We start from the raw sequence: 17,651 nt of genomic DNA, 5'->3' as shown, positions 1-17,651 counted from the left end.
TAACTTGTTGCCTTCACGTGTCAACCACACTAACATTGATTTCTTATGTTCATTAGAATTTTCATGATTTTCTAAACAAGTTCCTATGTGTTTCCAATCAGAAAATCCGGTTGTGTATTGAGAAGAAATTTTAGAAAAAAGTTTGCAAGTCAAACAAAAAACAGTACCAACCCTGATTGAATAACATAACCAAGATCTTTCCAATGATTGACCATTTTTCATTTTCTTAATGAAATACCTATTTGAAAATGTTCTGTTTTGTTCTTTGCATTTCTATATTGAAGCTGAATATATATTTTTCGGATCTTTATTTTGAAAGTCAGTCATTTCATGTGAGAGTATGTCATTAATAAAATCATTATTTAGCAATTCTGACCACAAGCCCACGTCAACATATTTCTCAAACTTAATATTCTCTAAATTTCTTTCCGCCTCGGTATTACCGTCCTCTTGCTGAACACCAATATAGTTTTCAGTGGGATCAGGGGGTTTCTGGTAGTCAAGACAGTTATTAGTAAACTAAACAAGTTTGTCACTTTGACGACGAGAACAGAAGTGTGGGAAAAAAACAAAATTGCATCGGGCGTTAAGCGGCGCTGCGGGAAGTCCCCCATAATAGACGCGAAAAAATACACTGACCAAAAACAAGCGACGGGTAATTCCCTGTTCCGTTCGATAGACGCGCACATGCATGGGTTGATTGATCTCAGGGTTGCCTACCTTATAATATATATTTTTTTTAATATTAGATATTTTTTTAATTCAAAGTATCACATATTGTTTCCAGTGGGGACTGGGGCCCTTTATATCCACGGGGCCCTGGGCTGCAGCCCAAAAAGCCCTTAAGTAGATCCGCCCCTGGTCTGATATTAGTCAGTCACGAGCCACACTTAAATTTTATTTAGTCTCGAAAATGCGCCTTAAAAATTGACATTATTGCTTAATCGTTGAATTTTTTTAAACTTGCAATAATTTCACAAAAGACTCTCTTGAAAAATTTATCTGTTATATTAAGGTTCATGGCTACGAGCTCATGATTATATTGTGAGACGCATATGAATAGAACTTTCCAAGTCCTCAACCTGGACAAAGTCGCCATTTTATCAATTCAACGGTTTTGCCGTGGAGAGGAGGGTAAAATTTCGATTGTATTGAGAATGTTGATTCTTGAACATCCTCCCCATGGATGTCTTTGAAACCCTTGTTGATTTTGCTTGGTGACGAGGAGGGGTGGAAAAACTCTCACAATCTTCGATTACGTAAGGATCATTTCACGAAGGCGCGAAAGTCCGAGTGCGACAATTTAGTTTCGTGCGTAATCCACTTTATATTATCATTTGATGCATTGTTATGGGTTGTCGTGATAAAAATAGGTATATCCCGCCATCCTTTAGTTCACCTGGATAAATAGTAGGTTCCTCTGAGCATCATTCTCTATTCATTCGGATTATTCCCGAGTTCATGCAATCAAGGAATTTGAGAGAAGTGTTTTGGTGGAAGAGTTTTTAAAATATATTAAAATTACTGTCCACAGAGTAAAGGGGTTCAGTGTAAGTAATGATTTTTTTTTCTCCTTTCTTTTCTTTTTTATTTATTTTGAAAAATGAAGATTTTTTTTATCTACGTAATAGTTGTTAAAAAGAAAGAATTTATTCTGCATTATGCGTTTCAATATGAGCAGAATTTAAAACATTTGTGTTTTTAGTCTTTAGATGGCATTATAGTTTTTTTTTTCTTCAGTGTAAGTAATGATTTTCTCTCCTTTCTTTTCTTTTTTAGTTAATTTGAAAAATGATTATTTTTTTTATCTACTTAATAGTAGTTAAAAAGAAAGAAATTATTGTACATTATTCATTTCCATGTGAGCAGAATTTAAAACAATGTGTTTTTAGTCTTTAGAGGGCATTATAGTTTTTTTTATATATATAATTTTTTTTCAGTGTAAGTACTGGTTTTTTTTTCTTTCTTTTCTTTTTTATTTATTTTGAAAAATGATGATTTTTTATCGATATAATAGAAGTTAAAAAGAAAGAATTTATTGTACATTATGCATTTCCATATGAGCAGAACTTAAAAAATTTCGGTTTTGAGTCTTTTGATGGCATTATAGTTTTTTTTATGTATATATATATTTTTTTTTTTTTCAGTGTAAGTATTGATTTTTTTTCCCTTTCTTTTCTTTTTTACTTATTTTGAAAAATGATGATTTTTTTATCGACGCAATAGTAGATAAAAAAAAAGAAATTATTGCACATTATGCAGTTCAATATGAGCAGAATTTAAAACATTTGTGTTTTTAGTCTTTAGATGGCATTATAGTTTTTTTATACAGTTTTTTTTTCAGTGTTAGTAATGATTTTTTTTCCTTTCTTTTCTTTTTTATTTATTTTGAAAAATGATGATTTTTTATCTACTTAATAGTAGTTAAAAAGAAAGAGTTTAGTGTTCATTATGCATTTCAATATGAGTAGAATTTAAGACATTTAAAGCTTTTAGTCTTCACATGGCATTATAGTTTTTTTATATAATTATAATAAAAATTATATATTATGGTAATAAATAATAATAAATAAATAATAATAAATGAATAAGAATAATGAATAATAATGATAAATAATAATGATAAATAAATAGTAATAAATAAAAGCAATAGGGCAGAAAATATTACTTTTTATAATAAGTTTTAAAAAGTAATGCTTAAATTACTTTCTTAAAATTATTAGAAAGTCATTTATGTATATCTGGATAAATACACTAATCACGATCATTAAAAATTATTTTTATTTGAAAAATACATAAATTAACGTTTGGAAACTTTCTAAGATGAATTTTTAAAAATAAACTGCCAGTTTACATGATGAAATATCAATTACACTTATCATATTTGTAAATTTGCTACTACTTTTTATTTATCTACTTTTTCTTTCTATGTGGCTTATTGTTATTTCCCATTAAGTGCATTATTAATTACAAATTCTCGAAAATAGGTATAAATTTGATTTTTAAACATACATTTTTAAATCGGATTTCTTTCACGTTTATCTAAAGCCGTTAACTCATAATGTATGGTAAAAATTGCAATATATCAAGTCAAGGCGCATTTCATTTTCAAAGCTCAAGTCGTAGCAACAAACTTGGTTTAAACATATGTATTGGCTTAGACGAATGACAATATCCATACTAGGATACTTTTTACGCAATTTTTGCTTTAATTTTAGAAGAGTAATTCTGGATATTCTTGATTTTTTGTGATACTTGATTCATTATTTTTCAATAATACGTGTTAAACTATCCTAAATTTACTTTTTGAAACGTATAAAAATATAGTTTGATATATTTTAAGAGTGTCAATTTTTTTTTTTACTTATTACAATTAGATTCTTGTTATGATCAGATAATTCGATACTAAATTTTCATTATTGTACTGGCGGCTACATTAATCATTTCCAGGAACTTACGCTAAATAAAATTTAAAATTTTGCTGTAAAAAAAATATATATATATTTAAGTCATGTAAATTTAATTCATATTTAAGTCAATATTTTCATCTTTTATTGTTTAAAATTATTTAATATTAATGGTGTCTCATGCATTATCCCAATTCCTTAAGATTATGAGATACTGTTTTAATTATCGTAAAATTTTATTTTTCGAATATCAGATTTTTTTTTTCCTAGAGGCATAGACAGAGTTAAATTATGAATTTAGATATTTTTCATGACCTTTTTTCATAAATTTCCTTTTACTAAGTCAGTTACTGACAGAAGAAAGAAAAACTAGTTGTAGTTTTTTATTTAGTTTTGAAGTTATTTCATTATTAATGTTACGACTATTAGCGGAAATAATGCCCATTAAAATTACCTTAATTAAGAATAAATTCGCCTATTTTTTAAGTAATGAAATAAAAATTCATGATTAAAAAATGGAAGAAAGAAGTGTAAAAAAAAATAATAATATAACGAATAAATTGTATTTATTTTTCGAAGGATATTATTCTAAACAGCATTACATTAATCACGATTAATTAGAGTGTTGTAATATCAGCCAATGACACATAGCCTATCTTTGATATGAGGATTCAAGATCAAAGTAGTAATTTTCATTGTTCACTTCTTTTCAACTTCGAATTCACCTCTGTGAATTCCCGATATTTGACGTCACGGCACATACTGCTCTGATTGGCCAACGAATAGCTGACGAAGGAGAGCAAGCAAGCTTACAGCTAGATATATAACTGTGTAGTTTGAAACAAAATACCTTTTCCCCTTGTGTTTTGTATGGTTGTGCTTGTGCAGTAGATTAATGTTAAGTAACTACTGCAATCCTGGATCGTCAAATTTTTATTAAAGCTGATAATTAAAGTTTTCACCATTCCGCCTTCAAATATATCAAATATCCACGGGTGCTGGGAAGCTTCTCATCAGGTGCGATTGTTGCCATTTTTGTCGGAAACGTATTTTTTTTAGAAAAAATGTTTTTTGAAAAACATCTTTTCATAAAATCTTGATATTATTGGTAATCTTCAAAATGTTATGTGAAATTTGCAATTCAATAGCTTTTTATTAGTAAAAAGATCGGAGTTTTTAACTATTCTACGATCTTTAAAATATGGCGTGTTTTTCACGTTTTTTATCATGTGCTCAGCTAGTGATTAGATTAAGGTAAACCACATGTATTATTGAAAGTATCTAGAAGATTTGTTATAAGCGATCGAAGCTTTTAGAATAATGTTATTTATTTTCTGAAACTTTTAATTTGCTAAGACAGACTTATATTATAAAAATAAAATAAAAAATACTCAAATGGATACACGCCAAACTTCATGTAAAGGTTATGCGTAATATATAATTTCTAAAAAAGAATTTCAAATTGACGAAATGTTTTAAAAGTAAATTCTTTGATTTTTAATCAATTTTTGTATGCTTTTAATCGGTAAGTAATAAATAAGGAGAGTAATCTATGTCGACCTTTCATTGTAAAGGTTATGTGTGTAATAAATTCTAAAAAAAGAAAAAGTGAAAAAATATTTATAAGTAACTACACTGTATTTATAAATTTTCGTGTCACAATAAACAGTAAATAATATGATGGATCCTTTCAAACTTTTCATGTACTTAAAAGTTATGTTATGAAATAATTTCTAAAACAAGAATTACAAATTGATGTTGAAATATTATAAAAGTTCATTGATTCATTGTATTTATAAATTTTTGTATGTTAGTAATTGGTAAAAACAGTAATGTGATAGATCTATGTCAACCTTTTATGTAAAATATATTTAAAAAAAAAAAACGTCCAATTGATGTCCTATTTTAAAAGTAATTTATATTCATTTACAAAATTTTGTGACCTGTTAATTTTATTCCTATTATTTCCATTGCATCGATATATAATTCGGTCTGTGTAGTCCTTTGCTATTTGCTTACAATTATTGCTTTTTTTGATGTAGGTAATAATAGATGCAATAGTAACATTTTTTCAAACTTCTGAATCTGGTTGTAAAATTTGCCTTTAATATCTAATTCTTTTATTTAAAGATAATACTCTAAATCTTGTGTAGATGATATATGCTTACATTGATAATTTGGTTGCCCCCGCATCATTAATTGGAAATTGAATAACAAAAGTTTTCCTCTGCAATGTTATAATTGGTACATTTGTTTGTACACATTATTAGGGGTTATTTTTATTTACTATGTTTTTTTTATCAATCCTGTTTTCATGAAGCCTATACAAGAGTTACTTTTGCCCCAAGAAAATGACACTGATCAATAACATGACACTGAGCACTAACGTTTTGAAGTCAATAAAGGTAACCCCTAAGAACGACTAACCTCCATTAACGACTATTTTATTCTGGAACAGAGAATAGTCGCTCCAGACAGGTTTCACTATATGTAATTAATGTTATGTCGAAATGAATATAAATAACCCATTTTTATCAGAATGTGGAAAATTGTTTAAAGTTTTCGTTCATTTTAAATGAGGTTAATGAAATCGTTAAATAAGGCGAATTTATGTTTACAGCATTGAAATATACTTATGATTTTTTATTTTTAAATATTGAGCTTTTTTTTAAATTTTTTTTTCTTATTTGACTCTCTTTTGATAAGTTATATTCTTAGACCATGTGATATAATGTCATTCGCTTTCGAAATTTTTATTCAAAACAAATTTTGATAAGCAGTTTAGAATTTTACTTATTTGTTAAAGTACCCATTAGTAAAGTAAAAGAAAGTTGAAACATTTTTGTTGTTTGAGAATTTCTTTCTGTAAAGTGATTTGACATAGGTTACCTGCATAGTCTATACATTTTTACAGTGATTGCATTCACGCCATCCACTTTTTTGGCATTTTTATTTAAAAAAATTTATTAACTTTTTTGTTTATTCATGTAGTGGTTTGGCATAATAATCTTCAAACAATCCTAATAATTATCTTTTTGTTTTCAGGGAAGGCTTGCCTTCACGTTCCCAGTTGTTTTCCTTTTGACATACGAGTGCGAGGGTGGTCCACCTTGGGATACTAGCTGACGGGGCCTAGAGTATTCTTTGTAAGCCATGTAAGTTATATTTAATGTATATTAACTTATTTTTTATTAATCATGATAATCATTTATCAAATAATGTATGCACAAGCTGTGAATATCTTTATTTATTTTTGTTTAAATTCATGGACTGAATGTTTTAATAAATACTTTATTGCCTTATTTTAAGATACATAATTTATTTGAATTTAATTAATAAATGACTTTTCTGATTAGTTTTCTGAAAGATTATATAAATTGAATACATTTACTCAAATTTCTTGTGTCCTGAAATACAACTTTATTTTCATATTTATAGATCTAAGAAAAGGTAAATTTCCTTTGTAGCCAGATTTAAACCTTAGCATATTTTCTACCATTCTTTGAATCTCTATTCAATCTAAATAAAGTAATTTATTAAAATTAAAAATACTCCTATACTAAACTGTTACTTAAACTGTTGTGAAATCGATTTTTTTTTATTTATCTAACTTTAATAAAATGTATATATCATAGTTTGTTGCAAATAACCATTTTCTTAGTTGAAAATAAGAGTGATGCAAATTGTTAAAAATTATGAATTATCTATAGATTAGTTTTAAAAAAAACTGCCCATTTTTTTTCTTTATCAAAAATTCTATTTACTCCTATAATTATTAAATAAAAATATTAGATTTAAGAAAGAGAGTGGTTTACTATCCTAACCAATTAAATCTAAATTTAGAAGCAATATACTTCTTAATATTTTTATTCCTTATATTAATTTAATTTCTCAAAATGTCTTTTTGATATTTAATGACAGTAAGCTTTATTTCTATACTTATAAATAATTTTTTGGGTGATGTGTAATTATGTTAATTAAGATGTGTGTATTAACTTTTGTTTTTGGTTGAATTATTATGCTAATTTCTAAATAAAGTTGAGCAAGTTAACAAATGATTAAATTGACCACAAAGATTAAAAAGGTTGTAAGAAATAAAGCACACCTGTAATTTCTGCATCGCTCTTGCATCTGGAAGATGGTTCTAAAACATCTGCCATACAATTAAATAGTTTAATGTCTTGTCATAAAAATTTGTTCGATTCGCAGAGATCATATTTTTGACATTATCATTTCTTTTGTAAGTTTTGAACAAGATATCTTGATAATGTTATGTAATAATATAATTGACTACCGATTTTATTTAAAATTTTTGATATAAGTATAGGTAGTTAAATATTTATAATTTTGAAACATTTAGCTTTTCTTATACATTATTAGTATTATTGTATAGATTCTTTCTTTTTGATGTCATTTTCAGCTGTCATCAATTACTTATTTTATTATTATTCTTACTTATTATTTGCTGAGATCATATTTTTGACATTATCATCTCTTTTGTAAGTTTTGAACAAGATATTTTGATTTGATAATGTTATTTAATAACATATTTTACTAAAAAAAAAAGATTATAAGAATAGCTGTATTAATTTGTAAATTTTATTTTAAATCCTGTTTTTCTGCTTCAATTGTTTGTTTAAAATTGGCTAAGTTGACTACCGATTTTGTTTAACATTTTTGATATAAGTATAAGTAGTTAAATACTTATAATTTGTGAAACAATTAACTTTTCTTATGCATTATTGATATTATTGTGTTTCTTTTTGATGTCATTTTCAGCTGTCATCAATTACTTATTTTAATTTAATACTATTTGTTACAAAATTTAAGTTTTATCTGTAACAGAAATTCAAAAGTTCAAATTTAATATCAATTTTTAAATAATTTATGTATAAATTCTTATTCTTTTTATGTTGTATTCAGCATATTGATAATAGGCATTTTGTTGAAAAAGAATTGTATGAAACTCTACAAAATTGCAATCTTTTTATATTTGTATCATTAACTGAGTAGTTAGTTAAATTTTTTCTTAAATGGTCATTTCCCCCCCCTACATCATTAAATTATTGTATATTTTATTCTGCTTATGCAACTTTTAATTTATTTTACTTATGATTCTCTTTCTTGCTTAGATCTGAAACATTTCCTGGAATCTTCCAATTTTTATCTGCATTTATTTCAAGTGACTTTTTCCATATCGAGATAAAGATGAAATCTCCCGTTGGAAATCCTTCTGTTGAAATTGTCAGCGACATGACAGTCTTTGACCTTGTTACCAAAATTGTTAATACAGCTGTAAGTTCAGGTTTAATAGATTTTAGTTATGAAGAAAACTTGTATACATTTTAAAATTAATACTTACTATGTAATTTAGTTTTAATGATAGTGGGTTATAAAACAATCTGCTTTTGTAAAGTGTTTAGTTTTTTTAAATTTTGTTAAGAAATGTAAAATTTATGTTTATTTATTTATTTATTAACTTACCTGTAACAACTTAAAGCTAAATTTTCAAAGTAATATTGTGGAATGTATCAAAAGAATTAAACTTTTTTGAGTTATGAATTAGTTAATGTTAATTTGGTAATAATAAGTTTTGAGTTAGTAACTAAATTTGTTTAAAGAATCCATTCTTAAATGTGGGTCATCCTCAATTTTTTGTGGGCACTAGGTGACTATGTTTTCAGTCAAACTTAATTATATTTTATTCTCCCTCACTTTCTATTTTAACAATTTAAGTGCTGTAAAGAATTGTTTCTTATTAAAGTAAGGCTGCTTATTACAGTAACTAATTTGGAGTAAATTTGTCTTTAACTGATTTAATTAATATTGTTTATAATAATCAAGATTGATCTCCTAAAGCGTAATACGTATTTGATGTGATTAGAAATAGTTTATTGTAACACAACACTGCTATTGTAAGATATTTAATTGTAAGAATTTTTGAAGATTTTAAGCTTATAGTTGTGTATATAGGCTGGGGATGTTTTGTCCCTATTAAATTTATGTTTTAAAAATACTGAAGCCAATCATGTTAAATCAAAAACAATGGTTCTATCTAAAATGTGTTCATCTGTCCTGGTTTTTAAATAATTTTTGCATTAAAAAAAACATAAAATTTTATTTTGTGAGGTGTCACAACATTTACAAAATAACCCACCCTTGAAACACAAACAAAAATTCCCACCTTTGAAAATAATAAACTGTAATAATCCTTTTATTGGACAAATCTTTTAATTTATTGTTAAAATGTAATGAAAAATTAGTTATGCTTTGTGCTGATTTTAATGTTATTTATTTTTGTATTGTTTAAAAAAACCTCCTTAAACCAAGCAATAAGATGCAATTTATATTCAAAATAAAAAAAAATTTGCTGACTTTAAGTAGCATATAGTATTTTAAGAATAATTTATACAGTAACTATTAGTAGTAACTAATAATTTGGCATTTGTGGTGGAATCCTGGCTAGATTTCTCAAATTCTTGAGATTTTATGTTTAAGTATAACATAGAGTAAAGTATTAGTACTTAAATTCTTGGAATTTTTAATTGCAAACGGAATGCCAAGTAGGGAAAGCTACATAAGCACAGCCATAAATGTCTACATTATGTATAACTAAATTCAATGCATATTAATCCTTAGCTGGCATTTGCACTTTTACTGACTGATTTCAATATCACGCCTAAGTTGGTAAAAATTATTTTATTATTATTGTTGTGTATTTGCTTTTAATTTAACCGTATTTATTGTAATTAATTATAATTATATCTGGAAGAGTAAACTTGAAATACTTAACCAATAAGGGTTAGACATATACATAGGGCTAGTTATATTGATACTGGTACCTAAGCAATGGGCGATTGTAATTATGAAATTTTTTATTTATTTCAGGAGCAAGAAGAACCCTTCTTTGTTGCAGATGCATCAGATATTGTTTTCAAATACAAGATGTGGAAGCTTAAAATGCCTAGAGTCGAACCTTTCTATGGTGAGTTTAATGATTGTGACTGTTTACAAAGTTGCTTTACAACTAAATGGGCTTTTTGCTTTACAACTAAATAACTAAATAGGCTACACAATTCTAATTCTTAAAAACCAGTTTAAAATTTAAAACATCAGATTTTCTCCAAAAAAAAAAATAATAATTGTATAGAAATAAGTGTTTAAGTAAAGTGTACAATTTTGCATTATATAATATTTGCATAGTTCCAAGTATATAAAATTGCTACTATACTCTACTCTTTCATTTGGGATTGTGCTCATTTTAACTCCTAAAATTATTGGACTGGGAAATTTTAAATTAAAAATTATTTTTAAATTCTATATTTCATTATAATTATTTTTAAATTCTATAGTTTCATTTTGTTAAGTTTTTGTATTGTGCTGAAATACTTGACAATAAGTTTGCATTATCGGTATAATAAATTGCTTCCATACTTATTGGATATATTTTCTTTCCGAGAAATATGTTTTAATTAACTATTTGTTTTGTATCTTTTAGCTGTGAAGTGCAATGATTCTCCTATAATCCTTCATCTTCTGGCAGCCTTGGGTGTGAATTTCGATTGTGCCAGCAAGGTACATTATCTTATTCTGCTGAATTTCAGTTTTAACTTTATTGAACTGCTTTAAATTTAGCATTCTTTTTTGTTTCTATTGTTAAATTTTTGTTTATTCCATATTTTAGAATGAAATTGAAAGTGTTCTTAGCATGGGAGTGGATCCTTCTCGTATCATTTATGCCAATCCTTGCAAGACCAAAGGATTCATTAGGCATGCAGCGAAAGTTGGAGTAGACATGATGACCTTTGATAATGCAGTGGAGCTTAGAAAAGTCAAAGAAAATCATCCTAATGCAAAGTATGTGTTCAAACTTCCAAACATTAGTTATACTGTTCAATGTGTTCTAAATGGAATTTTTTTTCTAAGCTAATTCAAATTATTTCATTCATTTTTAACATAACCTTGATTTAATTTTTTTTTTTTGTCATGGAGCAATTTTTTAGAATTTGTTTTTAGTGCTAGCTTTTACAAGACTCTTAAATTCGGGACATGTAATCCTTGTCCTTTCCGGTCTATGTAACTACAGTTTTTTTGCCCTTTTTTTTTTTTTTTTTTTTTAAAAAACCAGAATCGAACATTTTTCTTTAAATATTGATGATTTATGATTTGACTAGAGGAAATTATAAATTTTGTTTTGAAAAAAAGATATTCAACTGTTCAATACAAAGTATGAGGAAATTAAACCTTAGTCTGTTACTTTATTTATTTTTTGTCTAATATATCTTTGTTAAAGTGTGCTTAAGCTTTTGTATTAGAAATTTTAAACTTTAACTAGATATTTTTTAAAAATCATGGTTTTAAGCGTACATTGTTGTCATTAATTCTACTATTTCTAATATATATATATATATATATATATATATAATATTACACATGCATGCATTTTGTAAAGCAAGTTTATAAATTTATAAGGTTTTGAATTCTAGTTCATTGGTAAAATAACTGCATATTTAATTTGCTTTTATTGTTTTAGGCTTGTCATCAGAATTCGGGTGGATGATAGTGCCTCTGTTTGTCAATTAGGAGTGAAATTCGGTTGCCGAATTGGTGACATTCCCCATCTACTTCAACTTGCCAAGGATTTAGATCTGGATGTAATTGGCGTAAGGTGAGTAGAGTTGCATTGATTGTGCATTTTTTTATACTGGTTTTCTATGCTTCTGGCAAAGACTTAAAAAACTTTATACAGATTAAAATTAAAATTGCTTCAAAATCTTTAAAACAGTTGCTAATCTAGGAAAATTAAGATTCCTCATTGGTTTTTTTTTTAATGAAAAGTAATTTTTAACTTAATAATAAATATTGTTAAATTTTATGCTTCTGAGGTTAGTAAATAATTTGTTGCTGTTAAGATATATAATATTGCTTACACTGTTGTATCTGGCAGGAAAGAATTATTTTATAAACAAATATTTCTTATATAAGTATTTATATTGTAAGAAGTATTCATCAGATGAATTTTTTTTCTATTTTCTAAAGATCTAGTAAATCTTGATACAATGTATCTTTTATATTTTGTGTGCCGGTTTTTCATATTTTTATTCTATACTTATTTTTTGTGTTTCTTCTCAGTTTCCATGTTGGAAGTGGATGCCAGGACAGTTCAGCCTATCGAACTGCTATTTTGTCTGCCTATCATGCATTTGAAATTGGTAAAAATATTGGTCACCATATGGATTTCTTAGATATTGGTGGAGGTTTTCCTGGTGTCAAGGGGCCTTACATTTCTTTTGAAGAGGTAAGTCAACTTGAATAGATTTAGTTTTTGAGGAACTTCTTAATGAAATTCAATAATTTAAAAATTCTGTTACATTTTTTAGTAGCAGTCGCACATTTAAAAATTTGAATTTTTTTCTTCTTTTCTTCAAAAAGCTTATTTGTATTATTTCACTTTTTTTGTCATAAGTTCCTCTAAGCTAGTTACTAGAGACTGCTAGTTAATTTATTATTACACTATTAATAATGATTGTAAATTGTAATGCTCTGCCGAACTTTAAAAATGTGTGTTTTCATTAGATATACAGTTAAATATTTTACATAATCTTTGTGTTTTTTAAAATTTTATATTTTTTGCAAATGATCATGCACTAATTTAGCTTTTTCTATTAGATTGTTGGTGCTGTCAATGAAAGTTTGGATGAATTTTTCCCACCAGAGTCTGGGGTACGAATAATTGCTGAACCAGGAAGGTATTTTGTAGCTTCTGCCTTCACTTTATGTGCCAATGTCATCGCCAAAAGGGAAACAGTATCTGAAGAAGGTTAGTTAAAAATACTAAATTGTTGTTTAAATATGCAATAAAGTTTAAGTTGATTGTAATGTCAAATCTATTTTAACCAAGTTTTGTTTAAATACTAAGGTATAAATTTTGCTAGCATTTAAAGTTCTTTACTCAATTGGCAGGCTATTTTATAATTATTAATAAGTATCTGATTTGTGTGATAAAAGATTTTGATACATTCATGATGCAACATTTTTATTTTTAAGACATAAAATTTAAATAAAGATCATTTAATAGCTACATTCATTAGTTACATACATTATTCCTTGTTGCTCAGTTAAATAATTTCTTCTGTTGGCATAATAATTTTTTATCTTTTAAGTTATATTTTTATTGCAATTAGAATATGATCGCAGATGTTTAATAGTATGGATTTTTTTATATTTTGGATTTGAATTGTAAATCTTGCTCATGTTGCTGGTATTCCATGACCTAAAAGAAAATAAGTTTGCCTCGCACACTAAAGCAGGGCTTATTGTGCTCCGTAAAAATTCCAGATTTTTCGCTAACAGTGATTCGGAAGTTTCCGGAGATCGAAGGTCCAGGCATTTCAAAAAATCATTGATTACAGAATTTTCCGGAAATCAAATTTTCAAAGGTGGAACTTAAAAACACAGTTTATTTGTTTGTAAGGGAGAGCTAGATGCTTTATAAGCTTATATTCATGATTAATATTCATTTTTTATCAGTAAATAGTTATTATAATCATAAACTCAAGAAAGAAAGGCATATTTGTAGATTTTAATTACTTCTCTAGGTCATCATAGGTAAGTGTAACTCTAGAAATTTTCCGGAATTTTGACTTGGACTCGCAATCACCCCTGCAAATGTTTTAATGTTACCTTTTTTCTCTTTTGTTAAAGTTTTATTCTAAACCAGCTCAATTTAACTTGCGAATTCTTTATTTTCAGGTGATCCAATTAACATGTACTATCTCAATGATGGTGTTTATGGGTCATTCAACTGCCTAATTTTCGATCATGCTGAAGTTGAACCAATTCCTCTTGTGGTAAGTTTCGATCTAATCTATTTGAAGTTTTTGATATTTTTAACTTGTAAGGAAATGTTTTTTGATTTATTGTATATTTTACAGGATCTGCACGACAGACAACTAATGAAAAGCAGTGTTTGGGGACCAACATGCGACAGCATTGATTGCATTTTAAAATCTTGCACATTGCCATCTATGGATGTTGGAGAGTGGATCATGTTTGAAAACATGGGTGCCTATACAATCTGTGCTGCCTCTAACTTCAATGGTTTCCAAAAGCCTGAGATGAGATGGGCTCTTCCGATCCATGTCCTGTAAGTGTTTGTCTTTTTATTCTACCTTTTTATAGTTATCCTAGTAGGGAATAACCTGAACCAATTTTGATTAGTATCATTAAGATATTTGTCATGTTAGTAAGGCATTTCACTTGGCACGAAGCTTAGTAGTTGTTAATAATGCAACGTGTGGTTATTTATTTTTAAAACTGATGGAATAAGTCCTGAAAATACTATGTGAATTATATAACCGTTTGGTATGTATCAAAGTAAGCTACACCTGATGCATAGGGCTCTATCCCTCTGTAAAATTTCTACATTGAAAGCCATTGAGTCACATGCAAATTTGTTCCTTTTAGAATATTTTTATTTTCAAGGTTTTGAAAATAAATTGGTTGCCATACTTTTTAGCTAAATCTTTTTCAGGTTTTTAGTTTCCAGAAACTAAAAGTTAACTGAAAGAATGTTTGGGTTGTCATTTACTAAGAACCTCCAGGTTGAAGAATAATTTTAAAGACAATTATATTAAAAGCTGCTTCTGAAACTTGTACAGTAAAGTACATTATATTAAGTAGAGGTTGCTTCAATTCATATTAATGATTTTATAATTCACAAAATATTTTCAGGGTTTCTGCATTGATTTCTGGAAGTACATGGCCACATCTTTTTATATTTTTAGTAAATGTTACCAGTAATAATTTTTTTTTTTTTTAATTTTATAGATTATTCATTTCTAAGGTGTTACTCACATCTTATTTGGTGTGAACAAAATAGAATGTATTTTTTAATCATTACTTCTGTCAGCTACAGTTAGTTGTTTATTTAATTACTAGAACTAGTGCTCTATAATTTTTTATTTAATATTCAAAAATTGTTTGTAAGAGTAAGTTTTAAAACTCATGGAAGAAGATTGCTTTATCTTGCATGTCTTTTTCTTATACTAAACAAATTGGTTTTATAATCCATAATCAAAAATTTGCGATTTCTTTTGCGTTGTTGAAGTGAAATTTTTAAATGAAAAGAAATAGCGGGTAGGAAATTAATTACGATTTTTCATAATTGGTAGTTATTATACACTTAGCACTTACTTTAAATTTCTCTGCTCTCTAATTTTTATGACTTTTTTTTTTCTTCAGAACTTACTTGCAACAGCTTCCAACTTGGCCAGATCTTGTTGAGGCTTTTGGAGGCAGTGCATTGGACTTACCAAATGTCAACATCACGCCTGAATGTGAAAACATTGCCAACAAGGGCGTTATGAAAGCCATCCATCGTCGAGAATCTGTATCAGCTTGAAACAGCCTTGTATTTGAATAAACCTGTTTTGCTCATCTATTTTTGTTTCTGCAAATGCTTTTGGTATAGGTTCTGCTAATTTTTTTTTTTTAAATTCATTTTTTAAGGACTTCATTTTCCAACATTTTTGCAATTTGCTGCCTTTTTCCTTTTTTTTTTTTTATTATTTATTTCCTGAAGGCAATGTAATCTGCATAAAATGCTTGGTACTGAATGAAATTTCATTTTTATTTTAAACCTTTAAAATATTGACTTCTCTATGGTGTTAGGTGATGGTGTTTTTAACAATTTTCTTATATAATAGTTAAATGTTGAACTAGGTCATTACTGACATTCCATATTAACTTTATATTTTTTTAAGTTTGAGAGAAAAAAAAGTTTTTGTTTTTAAGTAACTGGAAGTTTCCAGGAAATGTTTTAGTGTTAAATGTGGCTCACTCGAATTGTTTAACTAAATAACTTGTACATTGTTTAAAGTTTAATTGTATTTAAGAATCTGATATTTTGTTTCTGTACTTAAATGTTAATAAATGTATTAAACTAAATATGTTGTCTTTTCTTAATCATCTCATTGTTTCAAAAATTTTAAATAAGCTGCTATGCAATTATGAATGTGTTTGTTTCCTTTAATATAGTTATCTTCAAAGCTGCCAGCTCATTTTATTTAATTAAAAATTCTCATAGTTTTTGAATAATTTTGGCAATTCTGGGGAAGTTTCTGAAATAGTTCCGTAACAAAAAAAGATTCTTCACATTTTGGTTAAATATGTTCAGTGAATTTTTTAATAAATAACTAATTATTGCCATAAAATATTTCTTTTCTTACATTTACATAAAGAGCTAAAGTTTTATTCAGATTTCCATAATACAATATATATGTTTTGTTTTATTTATTCCCCCCCCCCCATGCTTTTGGTGCTTGATCAGAGCTTGTCCCAGGCATCCACTGATTTTTGTACGCAACTGGAATTAGCTGAATACATTTTTCTTCTCGATATTTTTTCCATGAATGGGAGTTGGTAGAATTATTAAGGAGGTTACGGTATTAGTAGGAGACGTGAATCAATTTTATTTTGAATTGTGATTTAAATCAAAAAAGAACAATAAAACTAAAGTAACTCACATTTTTTTTTTTGTAAATACAGGCATGAAAGTTTTCAGCTTTTTTTGCTAACTGGTACTTTCATCCCTGTAAGTACTATACCAATATTATTACAAGCAACCTTTCCATGTGTTCCAAGTCTACAGGGTTCCCGCGGCCTTGAAAAAACCTTGAAAAGTACTTGAATTTCATTTTGATTTTCAAGGGCCCCTAAAAGTACTTGAAAAAAATATTAAATCCTTGAAAAAATTCGAAATCACCTTGAAAAGTATCGAAAACTCAGGAAAACCAGTATTTCTATGTTTAACTTTTTGACGCGCGTAAGTGTGAGAGAATGACTTCCCCGTCTTTCAGATGATGACACGTACTGTTTGATTTTAGGATTTTATGTATGTTTGACTGATTTTAGGAATTTTAAATATTAGGAACTGCTCCAAATTCTGACAAATCTCGATTCTTATTCACGCGATTTTAATATCAATCATCGATCTTCGTATTAGACTTATTTAAAAATTATGTGTTGCAAGGGTGAAAGACTTCCGCGAAAAAGCGGAAATCCGCTTTTTTTCCCCAATTTTGAAAATTTCCGACATGTTCCAAAAACTAAAATTTTTGGGAAGTCCTATTGGAGAAACCCAAGCCGCCCGAACGATAGTCGGATTACCGCGACTTCTGCTATAGAGTGGAAAGGAGTCTAAGCGTTTCGTTTCGAGCGCCGATATTTGATTTTTTTTTTTTT

General features: G+C 27.5%; 1 protein-coding gene across 3 annotated transcripts; it reads left to right on the top strand.

Moving 5' to 3' along the window:
- The first annotated feature begins 1,056 nt into the window (after positions 1 to 1,056).
- On the top strand, positions 1,057 to 16,355 carry LOC107447073 (ornithine decarboxylase). 3 transcript variants are annotated; one of them, XM_016061886.3, is made up of 12 exons: positions 1,057 to 1,550; positions 6,453 to 6,562; positions 8,540 to 8,702; positions 10,296 to 10,392; positions 10,906 to 10,982; positions 11,092 to 11,264; positions 11,941 to 12,075; positions 12,540 to 12,705; positions 13,077 to 13,227; positions 14,160 to 14,257; positions 14,342 to 14,553; positions 15,651 to 16,355. In XM_016061886.3, exons 3-12 carry the CDS (start codon positions 8,616 to 8,618, stop codon positions 15,808 to 15,810), a joined length of 1,356 nt encoding a protein of 451 aa, XP_015917372.1. In that variant the 5' UTR covers positions 1,057 to 1,550; positions 6,453 to 6,562; positions 8,540 to 8,615; the 3' UTR covers positions 15,811 to 16,355. The 3 variants fall into 3 exon arrangements, with proteins under 3 accessions (XP_015917372.1, XP_071038305.1, XP_071038306.1); XM_071182204.1 differs by lacking the exon at positions 1,057 to 1,550 and adding an exon at positions 4,214 to 4,661; XM_071182205.1 differs by lacking the exon at positions 1,057 to 1,550 and adding an exon at positions 4,218 to 4,932.
- Positions 16,356 to 17,651: the final 1,296 nt, after the last annotated feature.

This window comes from Parasteatoda tepidariorum, chromosome 6 (genome assembly GCF_043381705.1).
Source record: "Parasteatoda tepidariorum isolate YZ-2023 chromosome 6, CAS_Ptep_4.0, whole genome shotgun sequence".
Classification (NCBI taxonomy): domain Eukaryota; kingdom Metazoa; phylum Arthropoda; class Arachnida; order Araneae; family Theridiidae; genus Parasteatoda; species Parasteatoda tepidariorum.
The sequence above is the reverse complement of the archived record's forward strand: the minus strand, read 5'-3'. Positions and strand labels throughout refer to the sequence as shown.

Excerpts from the sequence above, each read along its gene's own strand:
- LOC107447073 (XM_016061886.3), top strand. The coding sequence starts at position 8,616 with ATGAAATCTCCCGTTGGAAATCCTTCTGTTGAAATTGTCAGCGACATG. Across the intron at positions 10,393-10,905 it reads TAGAGTCGAACCTTTCTATG|CTGTGAAGTGCAATGATTCT; the intron begins GTGAGTTTAATG and ends TGTATCTTTTAG. Across the intron at positions 13,228-14,159 it reads GGAAACAGTATCTGAAGAAG|GTGATCCAATTAACATGTAC; the intron begins GTTAGTTAAAAA and ends CTTTATTTTCAG.